The sequence below is a fragment of the Peromyscus californicus genome, unplaced genomic scaffold (genome assembly GCF_007827085.1).
Source record: "Peromyscus californicus insignis strain IS unplaced genomic scaffold, ASM782708v3 Scaffold_18__1_contigs__length_77618521, whole genome shotgun sequence".
NCBI classification, from domain to species: Eukaryota; Metazoa; Chordata; class Mammalia; order Rodentia; family Cricetidae; genus Peromyscus; species Peromyscus californicus.
The window spans coordinates 75110225-75133757 of NW_026294480.1; the positions used below are offsets into that span (position 1 = coordinate 75110225).

The 23533-nt window shown below is 37.4% G+C and overlaps 1 protein-coding gene and 1 long non-coding RNA gene across 3 annotated transcripts in view; one reads left to right on the top strand and one right to left on the bottom strand.

Annotated features, from left to right (window-relative positions):
- Slf1 (SMC5-SMC6 complex localization factor 1) overlaps positions 1-23533 on the top strand; it is an 80892-nt gene that overhangs the window by 16430 nt on the left and 40929 nt on the right. The window contains exons 5-8 of one of the 2 annotated variants that reach the window (XM_052743700.1): positions 8860-9022; positions 17683-17826; positions 20524-20670; positions 21452-21595. In XM_052743700.1, coding sequence (XP_052599660.1) covers positions 8860-9022; positions 17683-17826; positions 20524-20670; positions 21452-21595 — 598 coding nt within the window. The remainder of the gene's footprint in view (positions 1-8859; positions 9023-17682; positions 17827-20523; positions 20671-21451; positions 21596-23533) is intronic. The other variant, XM_052743701.1, reaches the window with a different exon arrangement.
- LOC128113788 (uncharacterized) lies at positions 2529-17459 on the bottom strand. Its single transcript, XR_008219666.1, has 2 exons — positions 12573-17459; positions 2529-8080 (listed from the first exon to the last, which is right to left on the bottom strand). It is a non-coding gene; the product is annotated as an uncharacterized LOC128113788 (long non-coding RNA).

Genomic DNA, 23533 nt, shown 5'->3' on the forward strand with positions numbered 1-23533 from the left:
TCTCCCATATCCTTGTAAAAAACCTAAACCTCTGAGAACTAATGCACCTGTACTTTTGTTAAGATTTATTCTTTAAGATTCTACATAACAGTGAAGTCTCTGCCTGATTATTTGATTTTTTTGTAAGGTTCTCTAGTTTCATTCATGTTTTAAGAAACAACAGAGTTTTATTTTGTATGAGCTAAGCAGTGTTCCACCATGTATCTCTAACACATTTTCTTTATCAGCTGGTGAGCATCTTGGCTGTTGTGAATAGTTCTACAATAAATATGGGAATGTACCTCTTTAACATACAACTTTCCCATCCTAAGAGTTTATATTCAGTAGTGGTAGTTGAGTATATGGTAGTTCTTTCATATTTTAGATAGTCTTTATACTGTTTGCACATGGCTGTGCTTGTTCTGCTCTTACCAACAGCAACCAGGGGTCCTTTCCTTCACTTTGATAGTAGCCATTAGTTAATGAGTCCTCCAGTAGCTCAAACCTAAAAGGATATGTTTGGAATTCTTGCACAAAGGTGGTAACCTGGACGTTTGTAAGTTCTGGACCCATATGCTTTCCCTATAAAGCTCTTCATGTCTATACTTTGTAATTTCCTGTATGATAGATATAAGTGTGCCTTATGTCTTTCTCGGTTCTAAGAGCCAAGGAGAAAAATTGATCAAAGGAAGTAGTTTGGGGAACCCACTTTGATAGACAGTCAGAAGCACGGGTCAAACAGCATAGGGATACTGGCTGTGATTGTTTGAGTAAGAATGCCCCCCATAGACTCAGATGTTTGAATACTTGATCCCCAGTTAGTGAAACTGTTTGGGACAGATTACAAGGTGTGTGGTCTTTGAGATTTCAAATTCCACCCCAGGCCCAGTGTGTGTGTTTGTGTCTGTCTGTCTGTCTGTTTGTGTCTGTCTGTCTGTCTCTGTGTCTGTCTCCTCTGTCTCTCTCTCTTTCTGCTGTCACACCCCCAACCCCTGCCCTCTTTTTCTCTCTCTCTGCCTGCAGCTTAAGGATCAGATGTGGGATTTCAGCTACTACTCAAATGCCTTGCTTGCCGCCACACTTCCTGCCATGATGGTCATGGACCAATGCTCTGAAACTGTAAGCGAGTCCACAAATAAATAGTTTTTTTTTAGAAAGAAAGTTGCCTTAGTTATGCTGTTTCATCATAGCAATAGGATAGTAACTAAAAGACATTGGCATACAAAATGGATAAGGGTACAGTTCTGGGGTCTGAACTGTCAGTCTGTGGAATGTGATGCTATTATCAGGTAAAGGCACCTAGGGAGTGTTTGCTTCTGCAAAACTGTTGCTCACTCACTGATAATAGAGAAATCTTCATTCATTCCAAGAGCACAGAGGGTTTCTATATTCATTATGGTGGCATGCATGCAGAGGACCCCCGCCCCCCTCCACACACACACTTTCAGTGATCAGTCTAATCTATTCTTCCCAGTCTTGTATGGTTTCGATGAGAAATCAGTTGTCATTCTTTGCTTATTTGTGTATGCTTTATCTGTTTCCTTCAAGATTTTTCTCCTGACCATTGGTTTTTAGCAATTTGAATCTGTGTGTTGGGGCGGTTGGGAGGTTGTTTTGTTGTTGATTTATTTTGCTTGTTGGGGATTTTTGGTTTTACAAGCTATTATCATTTATATTTTTCCTTCTCCTGGGTTGTTCCTCTGGAACTCCATTGTATATATTGTAGAATACTTAGGTTTATTTTTTGTATTTTAATCTGTCTTCACTTCAGTGATTTCTCAGTTATGTCCATTCCACTGCTAAGTCTATATAAGAAATTCTTTCCTGATACTCGCAGCTTACTTTCATCCTTTCCAGTGGTCTCTAATTTGCAGTCTTTGGGTGTATGCTTCCACCAGTTTTCATTAGATCCTTGAAGTTGCTTACTGGGAATTTTAGCATCAATATAACATCTTAATTTACTATTGATTATTTTATCTTATGTTATTAGTTCAAGTAATTTTTCTAGTTCTGTGGTGTGTGCCTTATGCTTTTTGTTGAATTTTGTTTTTAAATGTTTTTGTTTTGTTCTGTTGGGGGAAAAAAAAAACTTTCCTACACTCCATTCTAACCATGCCCCTCCCTGCCTCTATACCACACAACTCCAAGCCTTTCCTTTTCAAACTAAGCAAACAGAAACCAAAAAGGAAAAAAAAAAGAGAGAGAGAAAGAAATACATGCAGCACAAAAACAAAAACCAGAGCACACAAACAACAGACCAAGAAGATAAAAAATGCCCAAACAAAACAGTTTGAGACAAACTGCCTACAAAATGCCATCTTACTTGCTTTTGTGTTGAGCTTGTCTGACATAGTCAACAGACTAATACTGCCCTTGTAGGATGTGACTGGAATAATGTCCTCTAAAAGTTTTTTGAATAGTTAGAGAAAAATTGATACCAGTTTTCTGAACGTCTGGTAGGAAACAGAAGTGATGCTTCAGGTCTAGGCTTTTACTTGATAGGAGAACTTTTATTGATTTAATTTCATTATTTGTTATTGGTCTGTTCAGGGTTTTTTTTTTTTTCTTGGTTCAATCTTGATAAATTGTGTGTACAAGAGTTTAATCCATTTATTTTAGGTTTCCCAGTTTGTTTGTGTGTAAATTGTTCATTAGAGTATGTTTTTGTGGAATCACTGTAATGTCTTTATTCATATATGTTTATTGATTTGACTCTTCACTGCTTTTTTTCTTAATGTAGGTAATGGTTTCTCAGTTTTATTCTTCAAAATCTAGCTTTTAGTTCCATAGATTTTTTTTTCTTCTATGTGTTTTCTAGCCTTCATTTTTGTCTTTTTAATATAAGGTCTAGTGTCACAGGCTATTTGAACTTTTACCTTCCTGCCTAGACTTTCTGAAAACTCATATTACAGGTGTATGCCACCATACCCTGATCTTCTATTTTTTATTTTAGTATTTACATTGATCTTTATTGTTCCATTTATTTGCCTAAGTTTGGATTTAGTTTGTTCTTATACTTCTTCCTTGAGGTGTAACATTAAGTTGTTAATTTTTTCTTCTTATTATTATTATTGTATTGTGTTGGTTTTTCCAGTCCCTATGGTAAAATACCCATCAAAAGTAAACGCAAGGAAAGAGGTTTATTTAGCTGAAGTTTCAGTTAATGTCTCGTCAGTTGTGGTGGGGAAGGAATGACAGTGGATCTTAAGGCAAGGCTGGTCACACATGTGCAGATCGGAACCCAGAGACCTACCTTGAGAGAAAGCTCATCTGTACCTGCAAGTTTGACCTGCCCACTACAAACTGTACCTCCCACCTCAAAGGTTCTACACCCTCCAAAAACAGTGCCATCTGTTGAGGACCAAGAGTTCAAACTCCTGAGCCTGTAAAGCTTTATTGTAAATTTGTCTTGAGGTATTTTATTGCCTTCCATTTTGGGGTTCCCTTTTTCCTCAAGGTCCTTTGGCCACCAGTCCATGAGGACAAAGTCATAAGCAGGGGCAGACAGCTTTGCACGGCCTGTGAACACGGCAGAAGTAGCCTTCAGGAGACAGCCTCAGTGAGGCAGCACAACTTGATTCCACATGAGATAGGATTGGGGACAAGAGCTGGGGAATCACCTAATTTGCATTAAGTGGCCTGCTCTTAGCATATAGCTGGATTAGTGGCAGTGCAGCCCTATCAAAACAGCTAGAGCTTGTCACCTAGTCACCATATGGGCAGAAGGGGAAGAACTTTGTAGGGAACTGTGTCAAGGGTCCTCCTTGAGATAATCAGGCATCCAGGATTAGAGACATTCTCCAAATGAAGTTAGCCCTTCCTGGGTGGGGTGTGTGTGTGTGTGTGTGTGTGTGTGTGTGTGTGCGCGCACACACTTTCCTCCATATTGTACCAAGCTAGGAGAGAGTTATCAAGCCAATGTAGACTGCAACCTCTGACCAGCAGGGCCTCCAACATTCTGTAACTTTCAATGGGCTATGTCCCCATTTAGAGTTTGTCTCAAGATGTTTTTGTTTTGTTTTCTTTGTTTTTGTCTTTTCGAGACAGGGTTTCTCTGTGTAGCAGTGGCTGTCCTGGAACTAGATCTGTAGACCAGGCTGGCCTTCAACTCAGAACTCAGAGATCAGCCTGCCTCTGCCTTCCAAGTGCTAAGGTTAAAGGCATAGACCACAACCGCCAAGCTCAAGATGTTTTTATTGTGGTTGTTTTACAATGCTGGTGATTGACCCCATGCTAGGCTAGGATCTCTCATGATATTACCAACTTTCGCCTTATTATTATTTAGTTAGGGTAGTGATTGTGTAACGCTGCTTATTTTCCAGTTATTTGTGTTTTCTTTTAATTTGTACTACTGTCAGTAAGTAAAGATGGTGATTATGATTTTAGCTACATTAGATTTTCTTCAATTTGTTCAAATTTGTCTTGTGATCGCACATGATCTGTCCTGGAGACTTTTCTATATACTTGAGAAGAATATGTATTGTTGCTTTTGGATGGGATGTTCTGCATGTGTATTCGGTCCCTTTGGTCTGATATATAGTTCAAATTTAATGTTTCCTTTTCAGTTTCCTGTCTGGATAATCACTAGTGTTGAAAGCTGTATACCTAAGTTTCCTTATAATTTATTGTAATATAACTTTCCCTTTCTATCCTTTCATATTTATTTGATATATTTCGGTTCTCTAGTATTATGTATATGTGTGTGTGTGTGTGTGTGTGTGTGTGTTTATAATTACTGTATCCTCATGATTAATTTCATAATGACATTTGTCTGTTTTTATAGTTTTTTACCTCAAGTCCCTTTAAACAAATAGAAATACTTTTGGTTTCTCACCTGTGCGTGCATTAAAGTTCAAGTCTTATAGACATGTATTTTGAGATGTGAGTTTGTTTATCTTTTGGTTGAAGAATTTAAGCCATTTATGTTTAAAAAATATTAATTATTGGTAGGTAAGAACTTACTAATGTCTATGTAACGAAGCCTCTAGTAACTAAAACCTAAAAGGATATGTTTTAGAATATTTGCTGAGCATGGAGCCTACCCCGAAATGTGTTTACTATACCCTGTGAGACTCCACCATAGAAAACTAATCTTGCCTTTGCACACGGGTGCCAGTTGCAGAAAGCTTCTTGGTTAGGGTGGGATCCCTTTTCCACCTTCCCAACTCAGGACTGGCATCTCGTCTGGCTTGAAGCTGTGCAGGCTTCATGCATGCTGCCACAGTCTCCCAGTTAATGTGTGTATCAGTTTTGTTGTGTCTAGGAATCACTGTTACTGTTCCTTGGAGTCATCCATTCCCTCTGGCTCTGATATTCCTTCTGTCTCCTATTCCACATTAGCTCTCTCAGACCTGAGAGGGGGGGTTTCATGAAAAGATCACATTTAGAAACCTCTTCACTTTTTGCATATTGTCCAGTTGTGGGTTAGCTTTTCATAATGTCCAGGGTTTTATTTAGTTCATTATATATTTTAGATATTAGCCCTCTATTGGATGTATAATTAGCAAAGATCCTTTTCACATTCTGTAGCCTGCCATTTTATCTGGATGGTGTTGTCCTTTGTCATAACGAAGCTTTTTTTGTTTCATTGGGTCGTATTTATTGTTTTTAGTGCCTATGCTATTGGTGTCCTGTTTAAGGAGTGTTTTTCTGTGCCAGTGAGTTCAAGACTATTCCTCACTTTCTTATTCTATCAAATTCAGTGTATCTGGCCTTAGGTTAAAGTCCTTGATCCATTTGGAATTGAGTTTTGTGCAGGATCTTGAATATGAATGGATTTGCTTTCTACATGCAACCATCCAATTTGATCAGTAACCATTTGTTAAAGATCCTGTCTTTTTTCTAGTGTGTATTTCTGGCTTCTTTGTCAAAAATCAGGTGTCCATAGGTTAGTAGAATTATGTCTGGGGATTAATTTGACTACATTGATCCAAGGGTCTGAAGTCAATACCTTGCTGATTTTATTACTGAAGCTCTGTAGTACAACTTGAAATTGGGGGTTGTAGTATTTCCAACAGTTCTTTTATTATTTGGGATTATTTTAGCTATCCTGGGTTATTTGTGTTTCTATTTGAAGCTGAAAATTATCTTTTTTTAATTTCTGTGAAGAACTGTGTTGGAATATTGATGGCATTATATTAAATCTATAGACAGTTTTTGACAGGATGGCCATTTTCATTATATTAATCCTACTGATTCTTGAGCATGGGAGACCTTTCCAACTTCTAATGTCTTCCTCAACTTCTTTCTTCAGTGTCGTAATTGTTTTAGTTTTTTTTTTTTAAATCTGTCCTTAGATTTTTAAAAATAAGTTATATTTTTTAATTTTTGGGTGCCATTGTGAAAGGTACCATTTCTCTGATTTCTTAGTCTGCTTGTCATTTGTATATAGAAAGGCTACTGATTTTTGTGTGTTAATTTTGAATATTGCTACTTTCCTGAAAGTGTTTCTCAGCTGTACAAGTTTCCTGGTAGAATTTTTAGATTAGATCTTTTATGTATAAAACAGTATCTTCTGCAAATAAATATACTTTGACTTTTTCCTTTCCAATTTGTATCCCCTAGTTTTCATTTACTTGTCTTATTGCTCTAGCTAAGACTTCACATATTATATTGAGTAGGTATGGAGAGAGTGGACAACCTTATCTTGTTCCTGATTTTAGTGGACATGCTTTGAGTTTTTTTCCATTTAGGTTGATGTTGTTTGTGTTGCTATAGATTGTCTATTATGTTGAGGTATGGCCCATATATTCCTATCATGAAAGAAGGATGGATTTTGTTAAAGGCCTTTTCTGAATCTAATGAGATGATCATTTGGTTTTGTCTTATGTCTGTTTGTGTGGTAGATTAAATTTATCAATTTATATATGAACCATGTTTGGGATGAATCCAACTTGATCATGGTAGACAATCTTTTTGATATTTTCATGGATTCAGTTTTGCAAGTATTTTATTGAGAATTTTTGCATCTATGTTCATAGGGATATTGGTCTATAATTTTTTTTGGGAGGGGTGGGTGTTTGTAATTTAGGTATTGAGTAATAGTGGCCTCATAAAAAGAAATGTGAAATGTCCCTTCAGTTTCTCTTTTGAAGAATAATTTGAGGAATATTGGCATTAAGTCTTCCTTGAGAGTATCCACTAGAAAGAGCTAAGCTATGTCTAAACCGAGAGAAGGAGTCCCCATGGAATGGAGATAGGATGAGTAAAGGGGTACCTACAAGCAAACTGCTACAGGACTGAGAGTGTTGCACTTTGTTTTATCCTAGGCATTTTGTGTAGAAGCCAGAGTGGATAGTATCTTCCCTTCATGTATGTGTGTGCATATGTGTGTGTATGCACATGTGTGTGATAATCTTTTCACTGGTGGGCCGGGTGGGTGTGGGTTTTGTTAATGCTGTATATAATAACCTTCAGCATGTCAGACTTACAGCACTAGACTCCAATTTCTTTGTGGGCTTTTTGTGGGACCATTGCACAATGAGGTCTTTTCTTAGTGTTCTTACTTTACCTTTGCCTCTCATCAATCACCACATCATAGAAAGACTCCCATCATGCTTTTCTTGTATGTAATTACTCCTTTGTAAGTCACAATTCTGGAGGGATAGATTTCTTCATTATGCTAGATGGGCTTCAGTGCTAAGCATTGTCTAAATTGCTGACTCTTGTTGCTGGAACCTTCTCAAAGCACTGAGTGTCGTCTTCCTTCCATGGCTCACATGACACTCAAATTCTGCCTTATAGAGTCTGCCTTAGAGAGCTCTTCATAGAAATGCACAGACGCTTTATCATTCTCTAGTAGTCTAGATGTACTTGCTTTGTATAAGAAAAAAAATGTGATTTTTGTACCTATATTTCAGTGGCAGCCAGTAACCACTGGCCCAGCACAGTCACCAGGGAAGTTCCTCTTCTGTTTTCACTTAGCCCTTTATCCAAACTTTTCTTTCTCATGAAAGGCCTGGACTAAGGATATGCAAGTGAAGACATACTTTTCTTGTAGCAGATGCCTAGTATCATACTAGCTATACTTTACCATTAAATATATTTAAAACTTACCTCATTGTCATGCTTTCCTCTGTTCTTTTTCTTTCCTTCTTTTGTTCTGCAAAAGTGAAGTAGTTTATGTTATAGGTTCAAGAAAAATTGTGATTGTATAGATTATTTGCCTTTTCTTGCTTTCTAGAATCTAAACAGAAGCCAAACCATAATTCATATTCGAATGAGTTTATCTCTGTGTGTAATACCTTCAGAATCCTTAATGTAAAACTATTTCTTATATGAGTTTAAGCTTTTTTTTCTTTTGTTTTTATCTGTTTTGATTTTTGTTTGGTTTTGTTTCATGAGATAGGATCTCACTTATATCCCAGACTAGCCTAGAATTTATTCATTTCACTCCAGGGTGAGTGTACACTTAAGATCCTTCTGCCTCTGCCTCTCCAAATCAAGAAATGTTAAAGGACAACTCTTTAGTTGAGTCTTGGCAGCTAGTATTGCTTGTTTGTTTGTTTGTTTGTTTATTGTGGTTCACAGTGATTTCCTTGGAGATGTGTTTTCCCTCCCAGGATACCTGGTACCTGTTGTTTTGACTTATTGCTGTGACTTGTATATGTCAGTTCCTTCAATAATCATGGTTCATAAAAACATTCCCATATGAAGAAACAGATAGAAAGAATAGTAAGATTCTTAAAGAACATTTGTTCTAGACATCTTAGATTTAAGAGATTATTGCGGTTGTTAACTTTCCATGGTCCCTCAGTGACCCAAGGGAATGACCTTTTCAGGAAATGTATTTCTATCCCTAAGGAAGTAACTGATAATTGACTGAATAGACTCAGTTTTTCTAATGCCTTATTTTTTTTCATCATCTACATTTTTATTTAGAGTTTTGGAGGCTGGAAAGGCAAATGTCATTTTACCAAAAAGTTCTCCAAGTGGGATAACTCATGTGATTGCCAGTAATGCAAGAATCAGTGCTGAGCAAGAACAAAAGAACTTTAAGGCTCCGTTTTATCCAATTCAGTATTTAGGGGATTTTCTTTTAGAGGTAAGTACAATAAGTACTAGACGTCTTAAAATGTTTGTTTTTATAAAGTATCAACAGAGTGAAATGAAGTCATTTCTATGTCGGTACCAGAGGATAGGGTCTAGGCTACCCCTTAGACACCAAAGTTTACAGATGCTAAGCTCTCAAACCCCCTTATGTAAAATAACAGAGGGTTTAACTGTCATCTGTATCCACCTTCCTGTACACTTTGAATTATCTCTATTACTACAAGCCTACATGTTTAGTACCAGTCAGATTTAAGCATTATAGGCCTGTTATCCAACTGGGTTTATCGATTTCGTGGATTTAGAACATGTGGAAATGGAGGGCTGAATATTTATATTAAAATTGAGTTCTGAATTTTGAAAATGCAATGATTAGAAACATGAAATGGGATATTTTAAGGCATTCTCAATTTCTTAAATAGTTGAATGTGGGTATAGATTTGAGAGAAACTTAAGTTAAACTTGTTTCAGTCTCTACTCATACCATAAATGCTTTAGTGGTATATGCGAAAAGTAATTTTAATTATTTTACCATATACTATAGTAAAATAGCAGAGAATGCATGGCATATAAATTTGAGATTGCTGTCTCTTTTTGAAAAGAGAGAATTATTTCTAAGACTTAGAAATAATTTCCTGTCCTGTTCCCCCTTCTTCCTTCTTCCTTTGTCATATAAATACCAATCTCAAGTTTTTGAACAGGAATCAAACTCCAGATGAAACTCCTAATAGATAAGTGAAGAATTTATGTCTCACACGTAGGGTTAGAGAAAGCTCAGGGTGTTCATAAATAACCTTCATCTATGAACAGTCATACTCCTTCCATTCTACCTCATTTCAGTGGATACCAGGAAATGATCCCTGTTAGCTTGTACATAGGGCCAGGGACCTAGAATCAGAACCTTCCTTCCCTGATTTCTTGTATCCAGTCATTACTAAGTCATATTGATTCTATTTCACATGTCTCTTGATTCAAACTGCTTCTCTTTTTTTCTAACATCATACTAACATCAAATCTTTTCTTTGTACATCTAGAATAAATTTCTACCTAATAATATTCTTCTTTTAACTTTGTGTTTTCCATAATATGTCCCGATCACCTCACACAGAGCTGGAACATGGATTCTCATTTCATATTTGTTAGATCAGCAGAAATTGTGAAAGCCTTCTGAATCTTCTGAGAGTACACATAATATGTCTTTCTATACTCACCTTTTCCTGGTGAGCAGTAGCAGTATAAGCTTGGAAAATTGGATTTAGTTCATGGGATGTATCATTTGAACTATAGGAAATGTCATTGTCCTTGACAGTGATTGATCTAGGAATGATCATGTGGTCAGATCTTTGGGGTAGTGAGAAGTGTAAGAGTTAAAATATTTCCTCCTCAGTCTAGCCTTGATAAGAAGACAACCATATAGACAACAGAATGAAGGTAGAATCCAGACACTCACCATAGCCCTAGAGGTAGGCACCTACCATTCCAGAACTCTGGAAGAGTGGAGCAAAAGGATCATGAATTCAGGCTCCTCTGGGCTCTGCAGCAGGACTGTGTCACAGGCCAAAACAAAAAGTCTGAACCCTTGCTGATCCCTGAGTTTCTGGATTTATCACTCTCAAAATGAGTTCTTTCATTGACCCTCATCGCCATTCTGAGAGTTAATACTTGTGTTGAGTTGTTTCAGGTGGTTTTCTAGTACTTGCCACCAGCGACAGAAAGTCATTCTTAAAGTATATCTGAATTATATATTTTCTGTGAAGATGAATGATTGGAGTATATTACATAATAACCATACAAACCTAATATACAATAAGACTATGGCAATATTAAGATATAGCTGCTGAAGTATTAAAGAACAGCAAACATGTCAACCAAAAGTAGCAGATAGCATCTAGTTTATATACTGAGTTTAAAATACATTGTTTTGTAAGTTCTGGGTCAGACAGAATTACGTAGCTGGTATAAGTGAGAAAAAACACATTGTGATTATTTCTAGGAAAAATGAGAACGTTAACTTCACCTTACTCTTTTCTTCCAATTCTGTGGCATAGAACACATTGTGCACCTCACATACTTCCTTTAAAGTATTATCTAGGAAGAGGTGCTGTGGAAATTGACTGAGTTAAAAATGGCGATCACAAAAACTCTTGTGTTTAATGTTCCTAAACTTTTTAGAAAGCTGAGTGGCAGATTTGGATTAATATTTAGTCTAGGTTTTTGTAAGTCTCTATGGAAGACTTGCTGTGCAATGCATTAGAGATATGAAATAAATAACATCAGATATCCATTTTTGAGGTACTTTACTATTTAGTAATGGAGAAAGAACATAGAAATTATTAATTTCATTTTCTAGTAAAATGCAGGTTAGTAAAAAATTTTGTAAAGTAAAGGAACACAAAGGTGCAAAATTACTAATAGGTGTTAATTGTTGATCTGTGTGTCAGATTTTACAGAAAGAAGTTATTTTAGAATGCTTAAATTTCTTTGGACTGAGAACTAAAGGAAACTAAGAGATCTGGGGTGATGGCTCCATGAGCAAAGTGTGAGGACCTGAGTTCAGAGCTCTAGGGCCCATGTAAAGCCCAACACAGTAGCACACACCTGTGATCCCAGACTCCTGTGGCGAGGTGGGCGATGAAGACAGGACTATCCCTGGAAGCTCATGGGCCAGCTATCCTAGCATACACAGGAGCAAGCAATAAAAGATCCTGTCTCAAACAAGGTGGAAGGTGAAGATGACACCCAAACTTGTCCTCTACCTCTACCCATGGCACATACGCATATATGATCGTGCGTGCTCACACACGTCATAGACACACAGAAGTTTTCTTAAAAGAAGGGAATTAAAATGAGTTGAAGAACATATACAACAGGGGCAACATAAAGACTTTCTAAGTTAAATCAACTAATTTTACCTAGATTTCTGCTTTGCTTGTTCTGAGATATCATGAAGTCATTTTGTTCTATGCCATAGTACATGCAGTAGTATGTCGCTGGGTGTGTTAAAGTTCATTCCTAATCTTGCTGTGGTTGTGAGAACTATTAGAACTGCTGCTCCGTGCCGACAGTGATCACTGTGTACACTATGCTAATCACTTTACACTCTTATTTAAACCTCTATTTCTATGCAGTTGGAATTATAGCCATCCCACTTCATGTTGATGAAATTGAGGTACAGTGAATTAAATAAATCGCCTGAATTCCCATAACTGTCATAAGAGTAAAGCGCCACTCAGTGAATTTTGTTTTCTTTACTAAAATCTACCCCATTTGCCACATCTCTCATTTGGGTTATTTTTAGGTTTCATTCACTGACTTTTTCTGTAAGTAGTTAAAATTTTGTAATGGATTTAAATATCACAAGATATTAGTTAATTGTGAAATTTCCATGTAAGAGTCAAAGAAAAACCTTTATAAAACTGTTATTATACCTAAGGTTCAGGGAACCTGAGGAAGAGAGAGTGGAAGGATTCTAAGACCCAGGAGATGAGGGAGTTTTCCATGAGATCCTCTCTTCACTACTGTCAGAAGTTGCACCACAGTCTTACCAGCATGACTGCCTAAACGTAGACCACCACCAGAGTGCATGGTAGAAAACCCACTAGGCTTCAGCTGTGCCCAGAGAACTACAGGCTCCTGCGGAATGCTGAGAATGGGAGAGAGAGTCTTCTCCGGGCAGAGCCCAGTTACTTATCCAGTTCCGAATGGGCAGCCCTGAAAGTACAAAAACATACACGGAGCATTATACAAACTGAGCAGGTTGTAGTTAGGACATGTGCTTATGCATACATACATACATACATACATACATACATACATACATACACTTATACATGCACATATGTGCATGTAACAACAATTAGTGGGGAAAAAGGAGCCATGAATGTGAAAATAAGCAAGGATGGTTTGGTGGGATGAGAGAAAAGCAAAATGATGTAACTTTTATAATCTCAAAAAGAAAAGAAAAAGATCCACCCCCACCCCTGGCCTAAAAAAAATCAAGGTGTAGTCAGGCATAGTGTTACACATCGATAATCCCAGCACTTGGGAATCTGTAGCAAAAGATCACAAATCCAAGACCAGTAAAAGCTACACAGTGATTTCCAGCCCATTTGAGCTAGGTGAGCTATGCACTGATGAGTTCTATTTTTGTTGTTTTGTTTTTTCAAAGGCTATAGTCTGTGTTAAGAACTAAGTAGCATTTTAAACACTGTTGTTTGTTACTTGATTTCTCAAGTTCGTAATCTTGTTATTAATCCCAAATCCAGTCTCATGAATTCTTTTATTCAAACTGTGTGACAAATGCCTTGGCAGGATATTAGAATTAGACTTGAGAGTAGAGTATTTACACCTGATCCAAGACAGACACTAGTTAGACATCTGAAAGAAACAAGGTAGACTAACTAGGATTTCCACTGCTGTATTCTTAGGTAATAGACTTTATAAATCAGTGGACTTTTAATTACACACTGACATATAGCACTATACTGCATAAAATAGACTAGATGTGAACTTCTTTCCATATAATAGATGTGGAGAAAGGCCTTACCATGCTTAAAACCTAGTTGGTGCTAAGCAATATTTGTAAAGTAAGGAATTTTTAAAAAAAAGAATATTTACATTTAAAATAATTTCTATAAATCTAATAGTAATAAATTGAAGAAAATATTGGTATTTTAGTTTAGGGAAGGGTTTGTGTTAACTTTTTTTTAAATAATATTTTTATTATTTCTTTGAGTTAATGATGTATTTTGATCATATTCACTCCTAACTCCTCCCAGGTCCACTCCGACCTCCCTACCCACCCTACTTTATGCACTTTGTTTCCCTCTCCTTTCCCCTTCCTCTTTACCCACCCCCTTTTCTTTCTTCCCTTACTTCCTCTCTCAGTCCCTATGGGTGTTGGGCTTGCCATGAAGTGTGGTTGATATGCGAGAAAACTGGTCCTGCTTTTCTCAGCAGCTAGTAATTGCTAGTAGCTCTTCAGCTAAGCATGGGACTGCATACACACTCTCACTCCGGTACTGAGATATTGTCTGGTTTGAGCTTGCACAGATTTTGTACACAAGTGTGTGTGTGTGTGTGTGTGTGTGTGTGTGTGTGTGTGTGTGTTCATGTGTATTTGGATGTGGGCAAGAGATCATCTTCAGATGTCCCTCAGGAAGCCACATTTATGCATGGCTCCTGGGATTTGGACCTCACTGGAGACATTGAGGGAATGTGGAATGATGGACACAGAACAGCTGGGGGTTGGGTGGTCTCAGCTTTCAGATGAAGGAGCTGCAGTACCCCTTAAACTCAGCATATTTATTATGTATAATTGAATAGTGAGGTGGGGTTTTGCATACAGCTGAACAAGGAGGCAGGATTACTACATACAGCATGGAGGCAAGGTTTGTGGTTTATAGCTGGATCAAGGGGGCAGGTTTAGCTAATCTCTGTAGGACCACTCTCTGTAGGGGAGCAGTGTTCAGGGTATTAATATCTGGAAGGGGAAGTCTATGGGGCACATTTTCTGTACACACTGTCCCTACTTGTATTTGGTACCCAGAGGAAGACTTTGCCATCCCTGAGCCTGTGGTTTCTTGACATGTCTGTGCCCATGTCAACAGCACACATTTACTCAGGATTTTACTCACTCAGGACTTCCTCTGCCCCCTATGTTAGGAGTCATCTACCTTGCTTTTTGGAGTCAGGGTTTCTTTCTGGATTTGCAGATAGCTGACTATGCTAGGCTTGCTGACTAGCAAACCCTATAGATTAGCCTGCCTGTGTCTCACCAGTGCTGGGATGTTAGACACACACCACCACTGTACTGGCTAGTTTTTATGTGAACTTGACGTAAGCTAAGAGTTATCTGAAAGGAGGGGGACTCAATTGAGAAAATGCCTCCATAAGATCCATTTGTAGGGCATTTCTTAATTAGTGATTGGAGTGAAATTCAGTTCATTGTGGGTGGTACCATCCTTGTGCTGATGGACCTGGGTTCTGTAAAAAAGCAGGGTGAACAAGCCATGATGAGCAGGCCACCAAGCAGCACCCTTCCATGGCCTCTGCATCAGTTCCTACCTCCAGGTTCCTGCCCTGCTTGAGTTCCTGCCCTCACTGCTTCTGATGATGAACTGTTATGTGGAACTGTGAGTGAAATCAACCCTGTCCTCCCCAGGTTGCTTTTTGTCATGGTGTTTCATCAGAGCAATAGTGACCCTAAGACAAGTTGGTACCAGGGTGGTGGGGTATTGTTGTGACAGACCTGACCATGCTGGTTTTGGGAGGATTGTGGAAGGACTTTGGAACTTGGGGCTAGAAAAACCATTGAGTGTTGAGCTCAGTGAGCTTGGAAGGTAAGAATGTTGAGAGCAGTGCAGATAACGGAGTCCTGGCGTATGAAGTTTCAGAGGAAAGCAAAAACCCTACCAAGTTTTTTGCTTGAAGAATATATAGTGTCTGGTCATCTGGAGCTGAAGATTTGGCTGTGATTAACAAGAAACTTGAACCTAAAGTAAAACCTTCACTTTATTGAGACAATCTGGGTGCTAGGCAGCTGGGGCTGAAGAATCAGCTGTGATTAAGTAAGAGGCCAGCACTATTGAGGTGAAGTCTTCTGGGAAGTGTTAACTCAAAGTCAAACACAAAACCTGTGGTCCAGAGGCAGCCAAGGTCTTACCTCCTGCTGGTGGCTCAGCTAGTTATTGTAAGAGTCACCCAGGTAGTACTGGTTTTGAAGGCATGAAGGGCTCATGGAGAGTGACTGAGGCTTGGCACTGTCTGGCATGGCTCAGGTTCCTGAAGAGTCCAGGAGAGGCTCTCGAGGAAGGTGAAGTCCAGTTGCAGCCCAGGAGCCCAGTGTTTTGGAGATGCAGCAGCAGTGGTGTGGAGCCAGCCCAGCCACCGTGGCTGTCCCTGGGAGTGGAACTTATAGCCTTATCTTTCGCTGTATAATGAAATATTGTTTCAATTTAAGTTTTTCACATGTCACATTTTATGTATCAGTGTCTAATTCTTAAATCCTTATGTTAGAGTACTTGTATAATGCACCCCAATGTGTAGATCTCTTGTGTAGCTCTTGAAAAGGATAAAAAGTAAACATTATGTTTGTGGTCTTTTTGCTAATGATAATAAATGTTCCTTTGCATTCTGTTTAACTGAAATCTTTGTAGAATTAGTCCTGATTTTAACTATTTATTTGTCCAGGCTAGGGATTTATCTTCTTTCAACCATGTGAGGTTAAAAAACAAACTATTTTTCTTGCCGCAAATTCTTCCAAATAGAAATTGTTTATGTATTTAAGATGATTCTTTAAAAGGGAGAAAGAGAAGTTCTTATTTTTCTAAATTTTCACCTTAACTTCTGAGTTGATGTAGAAATTCCATCACTTGCTCTCAAGGGTTATTCTGGGGCTACAAAATTGCTGTCTGCTGAAGGGGGACTCTTGCCTGAGGAGGGAGTCCTCACTAGTAAGGGCAGCAGTGTGGCTGACGGTTTAGATTCCGTTGTAATTATTGCCTAAGATGTTGGTCCTCCACTTTTCTGTGCAAATGTGAGCATGTGGACACTTGCACAGAGATGTCTTGGGAACCATTAGGAGCTCACCTTTACTTTTAGCTTGTTTTCCTGCCACTACATTATATGTATAATTACATGGATACTTTATAAAGACTTAGAAAATGGTTTATGAACTCAATTCAGATTTTTTTTTTCAAGACTGTTTGCAGTAGCAGAAGGTAAAGGTGTTGTTCTGTAACATAGGTGCTGAATTATCTTGCAAATGAGAACTCTTATCAGTGAAAGACTGAAAGGTAAACAGTCTATCCACAACTTGACAAGTTTAAGTCTAGATTGTAGTTTGTGTGGAGGTTTGTATATATGCACTCAGGTACATTCTCAAGTGTAGAGGCCACCTTGTGAGGACCTTGAGAATAGTCCACCTTATTTTTTGGTTGTTGTTTATTTTGTGGGTTTTGTTTTATTTGCACTTTATGTCTTTTTCTTTCTTTGATATTTGTTTCTTGAGACAGGGTTTCTGGAGCTTGCCATGTAAACTATGGCAGCTGGCCAGCAAGCCCTAAGGATCTACCTGTCTCTACCTCCCAAGTGTTGGATTCTAAGTGTGTGTTAGCAAACAAAGCTATTTTATTTGTCTGGATTCTAGGGATTGAATACAAGCCTTCATGCTTACATGGTAGACAGGTTACTGACTGAGCTCTCACCAGCCCTGAATTGTAACTTTAATTTGCATAGGGCTGTGTATAAAATGTTTTGGTCCTAGATGACTCAGATAGGATTGTTACTAGACAAGGAAGTCTGACAGATACTACAATTTTTAGTATCTGAGATGTGTTCTTAATGTTTATAAGGCTATATAAAATATTTTTGTCCTTGATTCCTCAATAAATAGCAGTTACTAGACAAATCATTCACTTTTTTTGTGTATGTATGTGACATACAGAAATCACTATTATTTAGAAAGTTTGTTATAAGTATTGGTTCCTTGAAATATTTTACCAGTTTTTTTTATAACCTTTCTTTTAGGAAGACTTGATTAGACAGTATATGCAATTATATGTTAAGTTGAAGTCCATAAAATATATATAATAAATATGCATAATAACATTATTATACTTAGTTAATGGCCTAAACTTTTTTATTCACATACAGAAAGAAATTCAGAATGATGAAGATTCCCAAACTAGTTCTGGTTGGACCAAATACAGCAATCAAGAAAAAAGCAAAGATCTTAAGAAAGACACAGGATTTCTTGAAATGAAAGCTGCTGGAGACAGAAGGATGTATAGAACCCAGGTAAAATTTTATGAGTTAAATATTCTCTGATCTTTTTCCTAAAGAATTATAGAAGAGAGCCTGTTCTTGGTTTAAAAAAAATTATAAATCTTGGGATCTGAAATCGAGTATATCAACCTTATATTTTTAGGCCATAAGTTGAGTACATGTGGAAGTTTTTGTAAGTATGTTTTAGGACTCTTTGAAATAATGCATATGTGCCTAGAGAATTGTTGAGTTCCTCAAATGTGGTATTTTCTCCACAGTCAGGACAAATCTCTCTCACCCGCCAGTCCCAAGCCGCTCAAACCCAATCAAGTAAACACAGACACTTATATTGGTTACAAACTGTATGGCCGTGGCAGGCTTCTTGCTAACTGTTCTTACAGCTTAAATTAATCCATTTCTATTAATCTATACCTTGCCACGTGGCTTGTGGCTTACCGGTACTTTACATCTTCCTTATCCTGATGGCGGCTGGCAGTGTCTCTTCCTCAGCCTTCCACTTCCCAGCTCTATTCTCCTCCTTGTCCCGCCTATACTTCCTGCCTAGCCAATGGCCAATCAGTGATTTATTTATTGACCAATCAGCAACACATTTGACATACAGACCATCCCACAGCACTTCCCCTTTTCTTTTCTTAAAAAGGAAGGTTTTAACCTTTACATATCTCCAAAGTCAGCTTGGTATATTTGGGAATTTGGGCGTAGCTTCTCTTACTACTTCCTGCTGGAGGGGGGCCCTGTATCTTCTGGGGAAACAAAGAAAATTTTAGGATCATGGAGTAGTCCGTGAGGCTGTATCATCTGAGCCAGTTGTCTTGAAACGGTTCTGGATGTTGGATCATCTGGGCCATGGTGTCATCGGAGACCTTTCAGGGGGTCTTGGCTGGTCAAACCTGATGTATCTTAATCTGGAATAAATCCATAGCCTCTGGCTTTCTGTGGGAACAAAAGCAGAGTCTCCTTTCCAAAGTAACACATCCTTATATCCAAATTTTGAAGTCAAGGTACCTTTAAAATATACATTTTGGCATAACTCAACAGCTTTTACAATCAAATGTTTTTCTGCAGTTAAAAATCCCAAAGACAACACAATCCAGATTCTCTGTGTAATATTCATCTTCACGTGGCTTATTTTTTTATATTAATTTTACTGTCTCTTTAAAGACTTTATTTTTTAAAACTATGTATTTGTTTCTATACTGTATATATCACCTTTTTTTGTCTCTTTTAAGCCTACGTATATTTTACACACATTTTAAACTATTACATCTGAATCCGTCTTATTGTGAATCTGTTGCTTTAAGCTGCAGCAGCTGTGGCTGCTGGCTCCGCCCACCTCAGCTTCCCAACATGGCAGCGGTATGCTTACTGCCAGCTCTGGGAGCCATTGTGGGTCTATGCTTTTATCCAAGCAGCATGTAGCCCAGAAACCTCATTTTTTGTTTTGTACTAGCAAAGGCTAAATCCATAATGCAGCTTAATGTGCCACTTGCAGAGGCCTCATTCCCACCATAGGCAGGTTGAGCGTGCACGCTAGGAACCCGCCAGTAGCTCAAACCAGCAGCTGCCGCTCATTTGAGAGAGACAATTAGGAACTGTTTTTAGCTCCGTTTTAGAATCTTTTTTCTCAGGTTTTAGGTGGAAACTCTTGCCACCACGTTGGACGCCAGTATGTGCTAATCACTTAAAAGTTGTGTGCTTGCTGTATCACGTGCCTTATAGAACTTTTCCTCATCCCTGAGCACTCTGTTCATAGGGGTCTAAAGTCAAACATATAACTAAGTGAACAGAACAGAGAGCTTAACACAAATAAACTTGTATTAACATGAAGAACAAGACAACAGAAAAAACAACAAAATGGGAAGAACGAAGCTGTTGTGCAGCAGTGTGTCACAGACATTAGTGATAAACAACAACAACAAAGCCTCATTGGTTCTGCTGTAGAAAAGCTAATGTTCAGTTTATGCTATGTGTAATAGGTCTGTTAGTTTATCAAATCAATCACTCAGCAACTATTAGTCTAAACTGAAACATTTTTATATGTAAGTAGAAACTTGTATTCATGCGAGGAACAATTTGGAAGTTTTTAAAATTTGTAGTTTCTTAAATCACATGACAAGTTTAACTAAGATTAAAATACATTGGTCTTTTTGCTCCCACTCCTGAATACAGTGCTATTTGTGTGCCTTTTAAGACTCCCTTCTATAATCATGTGTGCATGTTTAGTAAGGCTTTTTGAATTGATGTGTCTAAAATAATGCGTTCTAAATGCAGTATGAACAGTTGCTGCATACAGCAAGGAATGTAAAATGATGAGGTTATCAAAATAGATTTCATGTTATTAAATATATAAAAAATAGATAATTTGTAAAATATAAGGAAATTATTAAAATAAAGTTAGGAGGTTGTACATAAAATTAGCATAGAAATTTCTCGTGCCTCAAAGAAAAGAGATTGTAATACTTCTTAATATGAATAATAAGCAGGTTAACTAAGTATATCTGGTAACTTACTGTTTGTAAAACATGGCAAACTAAAGCATTTGTTTTCTAGCCCTTTTTGTAGAACGAGGATGTATTAAAAATCACTTTGCATTTTGAATTTAATCTCGTGTGTTATATAAAGCCTGTCTTCCTGAAGTTTTCTGTGTCTTCCATTGGTTCTGTTGAAGCTGTACTAACCCAGAGTATAATTAATTTTATAAACATGTAGAACAAAATGGAAAATCGTGATGAAAATGTTAATGATAGATTTGCTCTGAGTCAACATCACAAAAAAGAAAAATTCAGAGACTACAGAAAAGATATGAAATTTGTTAAAAAGAGAAATACATTCAGAAGACATACACATGAGAATCAGGTAAATTTTCACCAAAAAATTCATTTTATCTTATAAATCCTTTCTAAATTTATTAAATACAATATGAGTCATGAAATTTCTTGTGGAGTACATGTATAAAAGTGTTATAAGACATTTATGCCGTGTTTTTAAAGGAAGAAAAAATGCCACTTTATGAACTCATTAGCCAGGGAAAGAACCAGTCTTACCAATTTTTAAGCCACCTCTGTCATTTTCTAACTGTAACTTTTCCCTTTTACCTGGAAGTGTCCCTTATTTTAGAACTTACGTTATTTTTCCTTTTTTTTCATTTTAAAATGGCATTCAGTTTTGCTTGTGAATGAACGTTTGTAGGTCACCCTATTTTTGGACATTTTCCTCACCTATATGTTTTGTTGTTCAATTGTGTTGCATTTTTAAACTCACCCATTTTTTTGTTGTTGCTGTTCATAAGCATTTGGTTTTCTTTTTGTTTCTTTTAAGTATTTGATTGGTTGTTTTGAGATTATCAAACAGTTCTGCTATGAACAAGTGGCTCTTGGTACACAGGTTCCGGGATTTCCTAGCTGAGAATGTATTCCTAGGAATGAAGTTACTATCATCAGGACAATGTGCATTTTCTTAATGTTTTTTCCTAATGTATACACACTTACGTGTGGGTGAGCTTTTCCTGTGCATAGAGCTCTGTTGATCAATGTGTTACACGTATTGAAAGCCCCACACATACACTTTTTAAAAGCTTATTTTGACTTTGTAACATTTAATACATATTCTGCTTTGTTTAATTGTGGTCAAAATACAGAAAGAAACTAAGAAAAAAGTTAAAAATATCCAAAGGACTTACATTTTGAGGAAAAAGAACAAAAAAGAAGGTTATTGCAAAACTGATGATGAGCATGACACACTTAGAAGTCCTTTTCAAAAGCACGTGCATGGCAGAGATGAGGTGAGGTGATAGGATGTGTGTTCTTAAGTTTTCCTTCTGTATGATCTAGATAGGCAATGTGACTGTTAAAGGTGCTTGCTATATTAAATTCTGTATACTTTGAAACAACCCTTGATGTAATATGTTTATTATTTTACTTATTATACATACATTTATTATATTAGATACATTATAATATAATTAAGTGTGGTCTATCATAAAACTTTTTATATGGATACATAAGGAAATTTGGGCTAATTATGATTCTCAAATTAAGTTTTTCATAAAAAGAAAAAAAGGTCTGGAAAAGAGGTGAATTTCTTTTTTAACATTTAAAAATTTTGAAATTATAATATAAATACAACATTTTCTTCTTTTCCTCTCTATATACCCCTCCCCATTCTCCTCCAAGTTCATGACCTCTTTTTTCACTAATTATTTACTAATAGTCACACACATATGTATTTGCATGAACATATATATTCCTAACTCTAACCTGTTCAGCCCATATAATGTTACTTATTGCATAGATGCTTTTAGGGCTGACCTGTTGACACTGGACAACCAAGAGCTGTGTGTTTGCTTGGGGAAGAATGCCTCTTCCACTCCCAGCTTTCCTCAGTTGCCTAAAGTTCTTTCTGTAGGACTGAGGCTTCATGGGCTTTCCCCCATCCATTCTGGCATGCCCATTGGTGTCTTCCTTGTTCAGCTCATGTTTAGACAGTCATGTTGGTGAGACTTTATGGGTATAGCTTCTGATGTTACTAGGAGACACACAATCTCACATAAACTCCCTGATCCCTCTTACTTTTAAAATCTTTCCAGCCCCTCTTCCTCCAGGTTCCCTGAGCCTTAGATGCATGTACTGTAGGCGTATCTGTTGGGACTGGGCTCTACAACTCTACATATGGATTGAATGTGGTTTTCTGTAATGGTCCCTGTCTGTTGCAAAGAGAAGTTTCCTTGATGTGGGGTGAAGACTACCCTTGTCTGTGGGTATTAGAACAAATATAGATTGCTCTTAGGGATTATGCTGACTTAGTAAATTAGAAGTATAGATTCTCCTCCAATAACCCTGACTTCATTAGCGCTATGTAGGTTTCTAGTACCTTGCACAATTTTCCCCTTGTTGAGTGGGTCTTAAGTCCAATTAGAAAACTGTTGGTTCCTACCATGCTCTGCATTCCACTACTGCATTCTTAAGGTTATTGTGCCATGCTGTTCTTTGATGATGATCATGGGCTTCATAGCTGGATAGGCCTGTTGGTTGCCTCCCTCCCTGTGAAGCTTGCATAGAATTTCTGAAGTGTATGTATGGTGTCTTCAGCAATAGGAACTTACCATCCACCTCTCAGAGGGTGCAGGTGACAAGGTCAGTAGGAGTAGGCTGTATGTTTTGGGAGTCCCCTGGCCAACAACTCCGAAGAGGGCTTCTTGTGTCTGGTTTTGGTGCTCTTTTGCTCTTGGTAGGAGCACCAGTGGGGCAGATTTTTTTTTTTTAAGTGGAAAACACCACAGTAAACTACATTTGTTTATAGTTCGTAAAATCTCTTCAAATGTGAATATTGTTTCTAATTTTGTTCTTCTCTGGTAAAATACAGACCATTTATAATAAAATTATCTCCCTTTTCAAACGGATTTTTCTTAGATAAGCTTTTCCTAAAATGTAACTTTATTTTATGTTCCGAGTATATAGATTGAACATTCTAAATCCAAAAATCAAAAGCCTGAAACACTTGAGAACAAGTCCTTCTCAGTGGCACATGATATTGAAAACTTCTTATGTAAAGTAGAAAATCTATGCTTTACCTTACGTTATAGACCAAGGAAAACAGGCTAGGTACACTTAAGTTGTGTATAAAGTTACCTTCAGGTTATGTATAGAAGAAGTATAAAGGACATCAATTAATTTTGTGTTTAGACTTTGGTTTGATGATAGGTTCAAATGAAAATTTTTTA